Raw genomic sequence first — 14,257 nt, 5'->3', positions numbered from 1 at the left:
GTTGTTGTAAAACTCTTAATATATTTTGGGGAGTTAAGAGAATGGCTTACTGTTTAAATGAACTGTAAGAGGAAACATATGTGAAATGACCATGCATAATGAGTTTTTGAAAGTTTTAAAACAAGTTTGAGGGTTTTATATAGAATTTGTGTCAGTTACTGTTAACAAATAAAAATCAAATGGCAAGTCAGTCATGAAGGTTAAAGTAATTATGAATTCTGTAAATGATTTCAATAGTCATGTTAAGAGGATTGTTATATAAATATTTGTTAATCTATAGTATTCAAGTGCCAGTATTAATTCTGCCCACTTTTGGAAGAAGTTGCATTAACTTATGTTTTAATACACCAATGGGATAAATTATGAGGAAGTTACTATTAAAATAGAAGACTAGTTTGTGTATTCCTATCTATGCACTTGAATTTCTGATTTTTATCTGTTGCGCTTGAAGATTGGAATTAAAAGCATTCCTTACTTTAATTTTTGATATCTTTTGAAGTGAGTCACTCGAATTGCGAATTCAGTTTTTATTTTTGCCAGTTTTCTTTACAAAACTGAAGGTTTTAAGCTTTTATGTTATAAGTAATGGGAGCAATGAATAACAGGAGTTATAATACCTGTTCTAAGGATTTAACTTGACCTTGACATGATTTTCACTGATTTTTTTGAGCTTTTCTTTCTTCTAGCTTTCCAAGACTAACTTCTCCAACAACAATGACTTCCGGGCTCTGCTGCAATCTCTTTATGCCACATTCAAGGAATTTAAAATGCATGAGCAGATTGAAAATGAGTGTATCATTGGTTTACTTCAGCAACGTAGCCGGACAGTGTACAATGTGCACTCGGACAACAAACTCTCAGAGATGCTTAGCCTCTTTGAGAAAGGGTTAAAGAATGTGAAGGTAGGTAGACTATAAGAAAGACTTGTGTCCTAAGGAAAACTTACATATTAGGTTGCCTCAACTTTCCTTGAGGGTCTCTAGAAATAAACTAAGGACAAAGAAGAAACATTCGTGTTTTCTTGATACAGTAGTGAAAACTTTCCAGTCGAAAACACAAATTATTTTGCCATTCATCACAGTTACTGAATTTGTAGTAAAAATTTTTTTCAGAGGTGCATTTTGTGGTAGAAGTACATCACTGCATAGTTGGAGGTGTTTTGGAGGGAAAACATGGAAGTTTCAAATACAAAGACTGATAATTGGTCAAAATGGAGTCTTGACTATAGAAATAATATACTTTTTATTAATTTGTTAGGAAATCCTGAGTATCTTTTCTTGTGGCACATAGCATCATATTATTGTCACAGATGGAGATGATTACCGGACTTAAAAAAAAAAAAAAAGGCATTGTTTTATTCTGTTAGTGAGTCATGTACTCCTTCCAGTAATCTGTTGCTCAGTAATGCTGTTAATGTTCCAGTCCTCAAGAAACTCTACGTGTTATTTCTCCAGCTGCCTTTTTCATGACTTAAAGTTGTTGAATTCTTCTCCAGTAGAATCCTACTTGAATTCTGCCATGTCTTTCCTCTGGGGTAACCAACTTAACTCCCCCTTTTTGCACTCTAAGAACTATAGTCTCCAGTAATAATTTTTCATCCCATATTACATTTCTAGTACACATGGTCCATATTTTCAGTAAGAAAAATACAAAATATGTGGTTGGTTAATTCTGTTTTACTATCTAAGGCTGGTTTTGACATGCAAATAATTTTTTCCCTGTGCGTATCAAACCTTAAAGTTTGTCTTATTTCCATTAATGAATGGGAAAAAGAAGGAAGGTGAAGCCAATTTAACACTTGGCTTTTGTTACACCTTCTCTGATAGGATGCTACTGTTATTCTGTTACTTAAGTGTGGAAAATCAGATTTCTATAGATTTCTTTAGATGTGTTAACTGTAACTTTTTTTTGAGAGTGGTTAGCTTAATTTAAAACTAAATGGCTAAAGCTTTTTTCTGTAATAGTCAAGTTTTCTTGCTGTAGAAGTTCGAAAAGTAAAACTTACAACACTTACGGTAAAAGCTATGAGGAACTTAAGTATGTTGCAATTACTGGGCAGACTTCAGAACTGGGTTCTGATTACTGGCACAGAGAACAAGTGAACAAATGGATAGATGATGCTGGTCTAACTTCAACATGTAAAAGTCAGTTACATCTTTATTTAAGAGTTTTTTCCATTTCCAAAGTAAATAGCTGTAGAGCATGTCTGACTCTAAATTCTGTTTATAATTTGGAAGCTAGAATTGTAGGATAACTAATGCAAAATGTATGCAGTTAAAAGATGAAGTGGAACTGCTGTATCCTAGAATAATTCTTATGCAAAACATGCACATGCTTAGATAAGTCTGTTACTACTTTGAACTTTGGGTGAGACTGTAGATTGGCAGACTTCAGTCTTTGCTCCAAAGTAAAAATGTGATTAGACAAGTTAATTCTTATCTGAAACAAAATAAACTGGAATCGGGCATGAAGAGAGTACTTTGTTCTGCCTAGTAACAGGCCGATACAGACTGTCAGCTTGTCACAAACCTTTGTAAGTGAACACATTCTTACCATGAAATAGAGCAAACGTGCTGCATGCATGGGCAAGAGGTAATGGGCTTTACTTTAGAACACTGGCTTATTTAACAGTTCACCCTTTGAATGAATGGATAATAGTTAAACCTTTGCTTTCTTCTCAGAATGAATACGAACAGCTAAACTATGCGAAACAGCTGAAGGAGAGATTGGAAGCCTTTACCAGGGATTTCCTTCCTCATATGAAAGAGGAAGAGGAGGTAGGTAAAAATCTTCCGCAAATATTATGCTGGTCTTCCTTGGGGTTTGGAATGACTGAATAGAGACAAAGGCTTCAGAGGTTCAGTTTTTTTCACAGCTCTCTTCTGTTTTTATTACAATGCCCATTTGCATTCAGGACTGTGGTGTCATCGTTCTGTTCTCTGACTGCAGCGTGACACATTCTGAAACTGAATATATTGAAAATTTGTGACGAAACTCCAGTCCTTTAAAAAATCGATAACAAAAGTCCACTGGGGCTGGGATGTATTTGCAGCAGGTAGTTATTTAAGGGGATGTGTAGCAAAACTTAAAGGAAAAAGACAAGTCCTGTAAACCAGCACTTCATGACTCAAACTGACACTCCCAAACAGCCTCTGACCTATATTTGAAACATAGACTAGTACTGCCAGTCTGAGGATTTATGGGTATCCAAAAACTGGGAAGCATCTTCTGGAGAGAGTAAATCTTCCGAAGTCTGTCCAAGAGAAATCTTTTCTCATGTTTTTCTTCCTTGCCACTTTGCCTTCCGTGTGAGTACCTTGATAACTTATATAGTTTAAGCAACTTTAATCACTTCCCTTTTCTATTGAGGAAAACAGTTAAACAGCTTGCCTGAGACTATGCAGTGATCCACTGGCAAGCAGAGGGTTGGAACGCAAATCTTCCACGGCCCTGTGCTTAGGTTCACTTAATGTATGACGTGTTTTACTTGGAGAGAATTTGAAACAGGAAATTCTGTGTTGGTAGGTCTGTGTAACATTATTGACTATCTCTGTCAGCACTGGGCTTTTTTTTTCCCTTTGCTTTAGGTTTTTCAGCCAATGTTGATGGAATACTTTACTTATGAAGAATTGAAAGATATTAAGAAAAAAGTAATTGCACAGCACTGCTCACAGAAGGAGGCTGCAGAATTCAGAGGTCTTAGTAAGTGGAATCAAGCAGAAGAGCTGCAGAAGGTCTTCAAATATTCTGTGGATGAGAAGGCAGATCAAGGTGAAGCATCTAATTAAAGTTATAAGTTAATTTTCAAACCGCAATTTTTATCTAAAAAGCCATACCAATGACATAACTAAGTTAAGTACTGGCAGATAAAATCTTTTTTATAAAATTTTTTCAAACCAGTTTTGAAACTTCAGTAACTTTACTATTTGATACAGGCTTCTTGGCAGGTTGTAATACAGATAGTACTTCACTGTTTACTGATTCTCAACCTTCTTCCTCTCCCTTCCCTCCCATGGTAATATTTGATATAATAAACAGGCAGGAATTAACTTCTAATTTCATACTTACATTGAAATTGTATTTTCTATTTGCAGACCCTGCATTTAATTCTTGGGTTTCAGGACCACTTTGTAAGCTTTTCTGTTGATGGTTTAATAACACAGAATAGTTAGGCAACGGATGATACTTCAAATTAAAAGCAACTCACCTTCCCCACTACCTCACTTCCCTGGCCTCTTAGCAACCAGAAAGGAAGAAACTGTGTGCGTGGAGTGATGCAAGGGAATGAACCCGTGCAGCGTGCGAGTAGGTCAGATGAAACATGCGTTCTGAAAGTGGATATTTGTGTTCATCTGTAACCGCCTTTCCTGATGGAACTTATAACACGTGGATAACTACTAAAATGCGCTTCAGGCTTGTTTTATGACTGTTGAAGTAGCCTCAGTTGTCCACGTTTGCAGTTTTGACTCTTAACTGAGAAAGAAGAGTTGATGCCCCAAGAAAGGAGAATTAATGTACCAAAAGTGTAATGCTGGGGTGTGAGACTGATAAGTAGAGCAAGCCCTCCTGAACTGACTTTGTGGTATAGATAAGATGTGGTGCTCTCAAAAAAAAAAAAAAAACAAAAAAAACAAAAAAACAAAAAAAAAACTTGAAAAACTACTGCGTAATCAGATCTTTTTTGATGAAATTTGACTTGAACTGATCATTTTCTGAACTACTGAACTGGTCATTTTCTGCCCTCCAGGTGAAACCTTCAGAAAAGATCATGGTCCATGGTGTGAAATACTATTGAATCTGAGCAGATGAATAGGACAGAAGTAGTCTTATGGCATTACTTGCTGTTAAGCTTAGCTGGAATAGCAGTTTTGGGACAGTAGTAAATCTGCAGTGGCTGTGTTCTAGACTTTAGGGAGAAGAAAGTATACGTCCTGCATACATTTTTGTAAAAAATGGAAGAAAATAGCACAGCTTGCAGTCCTGTGCAGTTTTAACTGCATTTTAGTGTGAAACTCTCTGTAGTTTACCTCCAGTGACTTGCCAGGTATACGAATAAATATATTGATTTATTAAGTGAAACTGTTATTTAGTTATATTTTTTGAAGTAGCAATGGATTATCACAGGGTGAAGTTTATATTATGCTCACTTTTGAAGGTTCTTTGCAAAAAGAAACCTGATCCTTGTCTCACTGTAAAGTCTTGTGTACTTGGTGTCTCAACTTTAAAAATAAATCCCTATTGATTTGTGAAACCACTTATTTCTAAGGACTTCTGAAAACTATTTTAGAAATGTTTTTTTGCTCAAGTAAATTATCTTTAAACAAAGCATTAAAAATTCCATTAAAACAGCAAAAAAGCCACTAACAAAAGCACTGAATTTGTTATTTTTATATAGTTTGCAGCTCTCTGTTCTTTGGAGATAAGGGAGTTATTGGAGATGGTTCCTACTGCTATCCATTAAAGTATTAATTACAGTGGTCAAGTTTTCGCCTCTAAGCTAATATTTTGTATTACCTTCTAACCTGAATGGCTTGTCACTGTTCATAAGTTAAAGTTAATTGTCTATGCTAGGAGTTAAAGCTAGAAACAAAATATGAGAGAGCTGCAAAGACTTAAGCATGGACTTCTTTCTGTGTCCCAGTCAAGAGGCTGAGCGCTTTTGCTGACAGTGGCCCCAGCTGGTAGATACTGTGTGCTAGCACCGTTTCCTGGGAATGTGGCAAAACACATATGTAGATCATCTATGACATAAGACATTTTTTTTAAAGCATTTCATTTATAGCAGATACTGCTTTAATCTTACTGTGGTTGAGTAGCAGCAGTTTACTTTTGTCCAGGGCTTTTTTTGGACCCTTGGAGTGTCAGGGTTGGAAAAAAACTAGTAAGTTGAAAAATGGCAAATAGGAAAACTGAGCTGATTTTTTTTTTTGTTTGAGGTGGTATTACAGTGAAAGCTTTTTAAAGCCAAAGCGATACCTACTTTTTTTTCAACATTTTTGCCAAGCAATTGTTTAAAACTTTTTTCAGACACTATTTTTTCATTGTTCTAGTCAAAACGTGAGTTCCACTATTACTTAAAGCTGTGATGCTGTGCTTCACTTAACACACACTTTCTGTGTTTCAGAAACCGAAGTAACAGGGCACACCACAAATATTAGTAATCTTCCTCCTGAAGTAATGCTGACCATTTTCAGTTACCTTAACCCCCAAGAGTTATGTCAGTGTAGTCAAGTAAGCACTGAATGGTCACAGCTGGCTAAAACTGGATCTCTCTGGAAACATCTTTACCCTGTTCGCTGGGCTAGAGGTAAGTTAAATGTAATTCTTCTTTGAAAGCATGTCAATTATCAGAATTTCTGAGTGTATAGAATGCTTTAGTGTAGGCTGTCATGTACAATGAACCTGACAGCTGAGCATGCTTCTGGCAAGGATGGTGCACTGAAACTTGGTTAAATATTAAAATCCCCAAAACATATTTCTGTCTTGTAGAATTAGGAAACCAAAAGTTGTCTTTGTGGTAACTCATGAGTAGCTCTTGTATACAAACTGTTTGATTAGTTTTGCTGAGGCTTTTTTGCTTGTATGAGTGCTAACAAGTATATTCACTAATACAACATCTTAATTATGATTTAAGAATTTAAGGGGTTTTGAATTATAAGTGCTGCTGTTACATCTACATCGGTAGTATTTTTATTTCATTAGGTTACTAGGTAAAATAAAATATATCTATCTTTGTTAGTTCCAGACTAGTATGCTCTCCTCTGAGAGATCTGTGTCATGACTCAGATATAACTGCAGAATGGAAGTTTAAAACAAATGTAATTCTAACACTTCCTCACAATCTGTTCTTTTTATATTCAGACTTCAAAGAAAACAGTATGAATGTTATTTTTAGTATTGATTCTTTAGATTTATTACTTCAGTAACTTCTACTGCAGTAAGGACTAAAAGTTTTTTTAATAAATTCTGTTCATCAAAATCTCTTGTTAATTAATATTTCCTATTGAGAAGTGTAAGTGTCAAATAGACAAAATACTATGTATTCTAATGAGGCCAGTTACAAGTTGTCAGAGTATATTTGTAACTTTAAATATTTGTAGTTGTCCATATTTAGGTGAATATTAAACGGTCACTAGACTATGGCACTGCAGGCTTTGCAATTGCCGCTGTGTCAGTGTACTTGTGTAAAAAGGAGACCATCTGTGCTGTTTAAGCTATATTTTATGTGCCTTCATAAAGTTTTAAGAGAGAAAGCTAACAATACATAACTTAAATTTTGAGATACATAAAGGCTAAGAACTTATTTCTGGCCAGACCAAAAATGGTTTCTGAGGTCTGTACCATGGTTTCTGAAGTCTGTACCAGGCAGAGAGGAATTAAATCACTCTTAGGTCTGAATTAATTTTTTTTGGTTGGATAAATCTCACTGAAAATAATAGATTGGTCCCTGAGCTGGAAAAGACTGAGTGGAGAGGAGGGTTTTCAGAGTTTAAACTGTTAAATTTTCATCTAAAACCTAGGTGTCTTGATAATTCAGTGCTACGCAAAAAAAGATAATTGGCAACTGCTTAAAATGACTTATTCCTAAATCTGTTTTTGGCACAACAGAAAGCTAGTCTCATGATATAGTGTCTATACGACTACAGTTATTTGTGCAGAAGTACTCTAAACTGGGTGGAAGCTTCTCAAATAGGATTTACTGCCAGAAGGGAAATTTCTAACTATTTTTTTCCCAATATAGAGAAGGCTTCCAATGCTTTTTATATATTAGAAAGATGAGTTAAGGATGAGAAATGTTACTGAAACCTTCTGCTTCAGTTGTTTGACAGTCAATTAGGATTTCATTGTCTCTGTGGTGCTCATGTAAGAAACCATGTTCCTTTTGGTACCATTCAACAGGGGTTGCTCTTGCTTTGGGGAGAGCAGGATCCCCCACTAATGAGACAGTAAGACAAGCTGTATTTGTCAAGCATTCCTGTGCTGAGGAAGGCAGCAGACCTGCTTATACCAAGCCCAAAACTGCAATATACCCAGATTAGAAGTAGATTATGCCAGTGCTATAACCCCTGGGGAGAGAAGGTACCCTACAAGCTAAAACAGTGTAGCTGTTGCTGATATTCGTGTTCATCCAGATGATCTAAAAAATTGTTTATTGATTAGTGTCATTTGTATGTTGTTATCAAGTACTGGATAGCTGTTTAAGTAGGCTACTTCTGGAACTTGGTTTTCTTGATCCTGGAGTTGTCATGTGCGATGACTAAAACCAGGCTAATAAAATACATGCTGGTTGACTGTATATTTGTGAGATTCCAGAGGAACACAGGAATGTCTTAAACCAACTGGTTATACTAAAAGTTGATGGTTAATATATCTAACAGAAAGAACTTTAGCACCTACACAGTCTAAATATTCCATAATTGTTTCTGTTATTTTTGCAATCATATTGGTCCCTACCAAGAAAATAAGGACAACAAGCATGTCTCAGGATAGCATAGTAGGCTGTGAGTTCTGTAACAGTACTGAAACTGTGCCTTCTTTTGAAGCCTTAAGAAATAGCTCAAAAAAGAATTATGTCAAGGTTCAATCCAACCTTAGTTGAGATAAATGCAAAATTAATTTATATCTTTAGGTGAAGTCACAGTATGCTGAGAAGTTTATCATTGCTATTTTCTGAAGTGATGAGAAGTTTGTATTAATGTCATTTTTCTTTTTGTTTCCCTTTCCTTTTTTTGTGTGTGGGGGGTGAGTAGGTGATTGGTATAGTGGTCCTGCAGCCGATCTTGAGACAGAACCTGATGAGGAATGGGTGAAAAATAGAAAAGATGAAAGTCGTGCTTTCCAGGAATGGGATGAAGATGCTGACATAGATGAATCTGGTAGGTAAACCTGGTTTTGTTGATTTTTTTTTTTTCATGAAGGTGACATATCTGTAAGAAATAAATGTATAAAATGGAGTCTTTTTGTAAAATCGGTTTAAAATACAGATTTTTTCATAGTTGATTCTAATACATTAAAATAATAACAAATGCAATAATACTTATGTTCAGTCTAGGTTAAATGCTTATTAAGCCAAGCCTTATACAGTAAGAAAGAACTTGTGAAGTTTTGTCTAGTGACTGCTTAAGGTTCCTTAAAGGAGCATTCTTTTTCCTTATCTTCATCTCATCCTGACTCCCAGCTGGGTGGACAAAAAAGGGGAATGGTGTGGGGCATGGGAGAAGCAGGCAGCTGCTTTTAATGAGCTGAATTAATTCATCTAGGAGAGAGCAAACATGAGTGTAGGTAGAAGAAGGGCTATGGGGATGTTTCTGGAGTTAGGAAGGCAGTAAAATATGGGCTTCATCTCTTCAGGAAGTTTGGATGAATCATTTTGCATCCTAACGCATTCTAGGCTTAATTTAAAACTTGTCTTAAGCTGTTATATCGCAGGATACAAAATGCTCAGTGAGATAGTATTTCCATGTTTACAGCAAGTTGGTGGAATCAGCTGCCCCAGAGACCCCTGAGCAGTACATAATCTGTAGTATATTTTTTTCCAACTTCTTTAATGATCATTTTCTGTTAAGACTCTTACTGTTTTTGTTAAACTCTTCAGGACTGTCAGAAAGGCAAGCAGATAGTTTTTAAAGATGAGACTTAAGTAGCATGTTGAGCTAGAGTTCAGCAAAAGTTTGATGTAAGGTACTTTCTGAAAGCTTGTTAAGCTTTCCTTAGTTCCCCAATAACTTGTTTGATGTAAGATGACAGTGTGACTTCCAAATGACTCAAAGCATATTTTAAGTCTTTCTCTTTGGTTTTGTTTTGCAGAAGAAGCAGCTGAAGATTCACTTGCTATTAATGTAGCACAAATGGAAAAACGTTTACTTCATGGCTTAATTCATAATGTCCTCCCGCATGTAGGTTCCTCAGTGAAGACATTAGTATTGGCCTACAGTTCTGCAGTGTCTAGCAAAATGGTGTGTAATTTGAAACTGGTATTTAATAATTGTAGCTATGCAGCCTCTAATTAATAACTGATGTGCCCGAGTTTAAAACACTTGGGTAGTGAAAATGAGTTGCAACTCAAGACAGTGTTAATTCATATGTTGTCTCTTGACACTGTGTGCAACCTTATTGCCTTGTGTCTTTACTGATTATTTTCCTTTCCTTTTCCAGGTTAGACAGATCTTGGAGCTTTGCCCAAACTTGGAATATTTGGATCTCACTCAAACTGATATTTCAGATTCTGCATTTGAAAGGTTAGATAATGGTTGTTTCCTCTAAAAAAAAAAATAAATAATAAAATCCAGATTTTTGAGGGGGAGAAACTTTCAAGCATGTCTTAGTCCATTGGCGATAGAGAGAGAAATACAGAAATTACACTCAGGTTTCACACTAAGTAAGAACTAAACCAGAGTAACAAATCAATGAAATAACAAGTGAAGCATGTAACTTCATAACGGACACTTAAAATGGCCTATCTTCAATATTGGATATGTATTACTTATCAATAACAGTAATTGTATTTTGTTCTACTGTTAACAACTCGAAATTGTCCCTAGATTGGTTTTTTTGGTAGTCAGTCAGTTAGGGTAGTTCTTGGTCTGATATAGCTGGCAGTGTTTGAAATGCTGCTATTTAAGACACTGATCGAATGCTGGGCGAAGCTCTAAGGCTTAGGTGTACTAACTGTGGATTCCTAAGTTTCACTGAAGCGTGCAGAAATTTCACTGATGTCAGTGGGATGGTGCATGGATGGAGAGCCGGCACCAATGGGTCTTAGCGTGATACTGAAACTCAGCGGCTATTTCAGTGCTCAACACATTCGTCATATAATGCTCTCAAGTTTTATATGTTAACAACACAGAATATTTTACCAGCATGGACGCTGGTAACAGCACTGCAGCTTGTGCAAGAAGTTTTACTTGAACTAAAAGCCTTACAGAATTTCTGTGGCTCAGAAATCAGTCTTTGTGAGCTTCTGTCAATCTCTAGATGTTGTGGTTTTGGCCAAATAGGCCAATGGCTGACGACAGATGTTCCCCCCCCCCCCCCCCCCCGTCTTGTACACGGAGAGGAGGTGGAGAGATAAAGACATTTACGAGTTTAGAAGAAACTAAACTACTTTCATGAAATATTAATAATAAAATTAAAAGGAAAATAATGAAATAGATACAGTATATACAAAACCGTATTAAGCTCCCAGGATGACATCACCGGCAGTCACTGGGGAAGTCCCAGACTGGATTCAGCAGTGGGTGGGAACTTGATTCCACAGATGGAGTCAGGGACACACGGATCGGGATCAAAGGCAGGTGAACCGGCAGGGTCCTCCTTGGACGTAAGCCACTGAAGGAAGAGAGTTGACCCTTTGATCTCTCGGCTTTTGTAGCGAGCATGGGGCAGATGGGATGGAATACCCCTGTTGGTCAATTTTGGGTCACCTGTCCTGTGCACTCCTCCCTGCAGGTGGGACCCCTCTATGCTTTTCCGCTTCCGACCCTCCAATGGGGCAAATAACGATATTAGCTGACTGTGGCTGTTATTGCAATAAGTTTAAGTAAGAGCCTCTCTGCATACCATTGCTTGGCACAAACTGTCTTATCACTCTGAAGGAACCCTTTTAGACACAACATGCTGTTAATTTCAGAGAGTTAGAAGAGGCCTAGCTAGGAAATAAAATTACTGAACAGAAAACTGGTTCTGTTTTACCTCAGACCAGGACGCTAGAGAAACTTACATTATTCCTGCTCCTCATGTATCTATATTTCCAACACAGAATTTTGTAACTGACAAAATGAGTTTGGCTTGCTGTAAATATAAGTAATCATTTATGGACAGTAAATGATAGTTAACATAAACTGTGGATAGATAGGTAGAAGTCACTTAAATCAGCTGTATACTTCTATAGCTAATAATGTCACAATATTACTGTATATCACATTTCTATTTCAGTTGAAAAAGATAAGACTGAAGGGGTGAGACTTTGTTAATATGAAAAAGTCAAATTTCATTACCATCTCTAATCCTAATCGTTTTTGTGGAATAATTAATACTGTACACAGAATATGTTTCAGGAATCCAGCTATTCTTTCTGAAAGAAATGGGAAATGACAGAAGGGCGTATGGTCTAAGTACACTGATATTTCAATATGTATAAACAGCCAAGCTTGAGAAACTCAAATAATAGAAATTCCAACTGTTAAAATACTTTGAACATTACATCTGAGAAGTATTTTTTTCTTTGAGGGGGGGTAAAACTTGCTAGTTCAGTAAGTTCTGTTTTTTTTCAGCTTTCTGAGAAGTTCACTGTCTAGTCTACAGTGTCTAGTAACTTAGATGCCTCTGGGTAACTGTGTTATGCACAACAGAAGCTGCTTTTTGAAATTTGTCATGTGTATTTGGTGTTTGCAGTCTGATCTACTATTTAAAAATGTGTTCAATATATGGCAAATTTGAACCTCTTAAGTCTCAGTACATGGAGAAATACAGGTTGTTACTGATTCCTGATTCATTTCATGTTTCTTTAGACATGATTTTTCTAGGAATATATACAGCACTTGGCGTATCCAATCTAACCTGTCTAGGATATTGTCTTTAAATATTCAGTGAATATAAGTATTTTATTTATGAAATGTTCTTTTCCATATTTAGCCTTAACAACTGTTTCTGAACAAAAACTTAAAACAGAAACACTTTTTTCCCTCATTTCAGTTGGTCTTCAGTTGGTTGTTGTCAAAATCTCCGCCACCTTGATCTGTCTGGATGTGAAAAAATCACAGATGTGGCTATAGAGAGGATTTCCAGAGCTCTGGGTATCATATCCACTCACCATAACAGAGGTATCCTGAAAAGCTGCAGAAACAGGAATGCTAAGACTTTGTGGAAAAACAGAGAGATTACTTTGCAGTCCAACAAGAAGTATAATTGTTTGCATGAAATCAACAATGAAAACCTCATTGAGGGAGGAGATAGTGAGCAGCATTGGACTAAACCTGACGGCTCAGAAAACTTCAGTTCTGCTTATGTGTGGATGTTAGATGCAGATGATTTAGCTGACATTGAAGATGCTGCGGAGTGGCGACACAGAAACGTTGAAGGATTTTGTCTTATGGAACCAACATCCCATATTAATTGTTCTGCATCTTGCTACAGTAGAGACATTTATGGATTAAGGACTAGAGGGTGGCAGCAGCACTGTGCTTCTACAGACTTGATTTACTGCGGTCACTCATTTTGTTGTGCTGGGACAGCACTAAGAACTATTCGAGCACTTCCAGAGTCCTCTGCACTGTGTAAAAAACCAACAAGGACTAAGCAGTCAGAGAAAAAAGACTCAGCATACTCTGGGAGTGAAAAAACAGATGAAGAGACTGCACGAGTTCTTCAGTTTCTCAGTCTGTCTGGATGTTACCAGATCACAGACCGTGCTCTCAGGTGAGGAGACATTTTTGAGCTATTTTGCTGCAGTACCTTTTTTCTAATTTTATTTCTTGAGTCATTCTGGGGTGAATCTGCCTAGTTTCAGTAGAAACATTTTAATTGAAGAAACTCTGGTAAGTTTTAAGTGATCTTTGCCCCTTAAAATATTTATAATACCAGACTTGAAAACTTTTTCCAGCTTTTCCTTTGGGGATTTAAAGAAAATAAAATCATTTAAACGTATTCTCTGAAGTCAAGTATTTTTGTGAATTTGTTGTTCTAGGCAGATTTCTTGTTAGGAAATTGTGTTGATTCACTGATTATTTTTTTCATTATGCCTGTCAGTACACTTGAAACTTCATAAAACTGGAGTAATGTCTCCTTTAACCTGTCTGGGTAATGACATAACTTATGGACAGGCTGGATCGATGGGCCGAGGCCAACTGTGTGAGGTTCAACAAAGTGGAGTGCTGGCTCCTGCGCTTAAATCACAACAGTCTCATGCAGTGCTACAGGCTTGGGGGGAAGAGTGGCAGGAGAGCTGCCCGGCAGAAAAGGACCTGGGGGTGTTGGTTGACAGCTGGCTGAATATGAGCCAGCAGTGTGCCCAGGTGGCCAAGAAGGCCAACAGCATCCTGGCCTGTATCAGAAATAGTGTGGTGAGCAGGACTAGGGAAGTGATTGTCCCCCTGTACTTGTTGCTGGTGAGGCCCCACCTTGAGTACTGTGTCCAGTTTTGGGCCCCTCATGACAAGAAAGACATTGAGGTGCCGGAGCATGTCCAGAGAAGAACAATGAACTTGGTGAAAGGTCTAGAGAACAAGTCTTATGAGGAGTGGCTGAAGGAACTGAGTCT

At 37.0% G+C, this 14,257-nt stretch overlaps 1 protein-coding gene across 3 annotated transcripts in view; it reads left to right on the top strand.

The window, feature by feature from the left end:
* FBXL5 (F-box and leucine rich repeat protein 5) overlaps positions 1-14,257 on the top strand; it is a 38,984-nt gene that overhangs the window by 12,837 nt on the left and 11,890 nt on the right. For all 3 annotated transcript variants that reach the window (XR_010071271.1, XM_063336256.1, XM_063336258.1), the window contains exons 2-9: positions 687-902; positions 2,682-2,777; positions 3,588-3,771; positions 6,125-6,307; positions 8,751-8,876; positions 9,808-9,956; positions 10,156-10,238; positions 12,694-13,416. Coding sequence is in view for 2 of the 3 variants with exons in the window: in XM_063336256.1 (XP_063192326.1) it covers positions 687-902; positions 2,682-2,777; positions 3,588-3,771; positions 6,125-6,307; positions 8,751-8,876; positions 9,808-9,956; positions 10,156-10,238; positions 12,694-13,416 (1,760 nt within the window). In the remaining variant the exon portion in view is untranslated. The remainder of the gene's footprint in view (positions 1-686; positions 903-2,681; positions 2,778-3,587; positions 3,772-6,124; positions 6,308-8,750; positions 8,877-9,807; positions 9,957-10,155; positions 10,239-12,693; positions 13,417-14,257) is intronic.

The sequence above is a fragment of the Chroicocephalus ridibundus genome, chromosome 5 (assembly GCF_963924245.1).
Source record: "Chroicocephalus ridibundus chromosome 5, bChrRid1.1, whole genome shotgun sequence".
NCBI lineage: Eukaryota > Metazoa > Chordata > Aves > Charadriiformes > Laridae > Chroicocephalus > Chroicocephalus ridibundus.
This window is presented reverse-complemented; position numbering and strand designations above follow the sequence as displayed.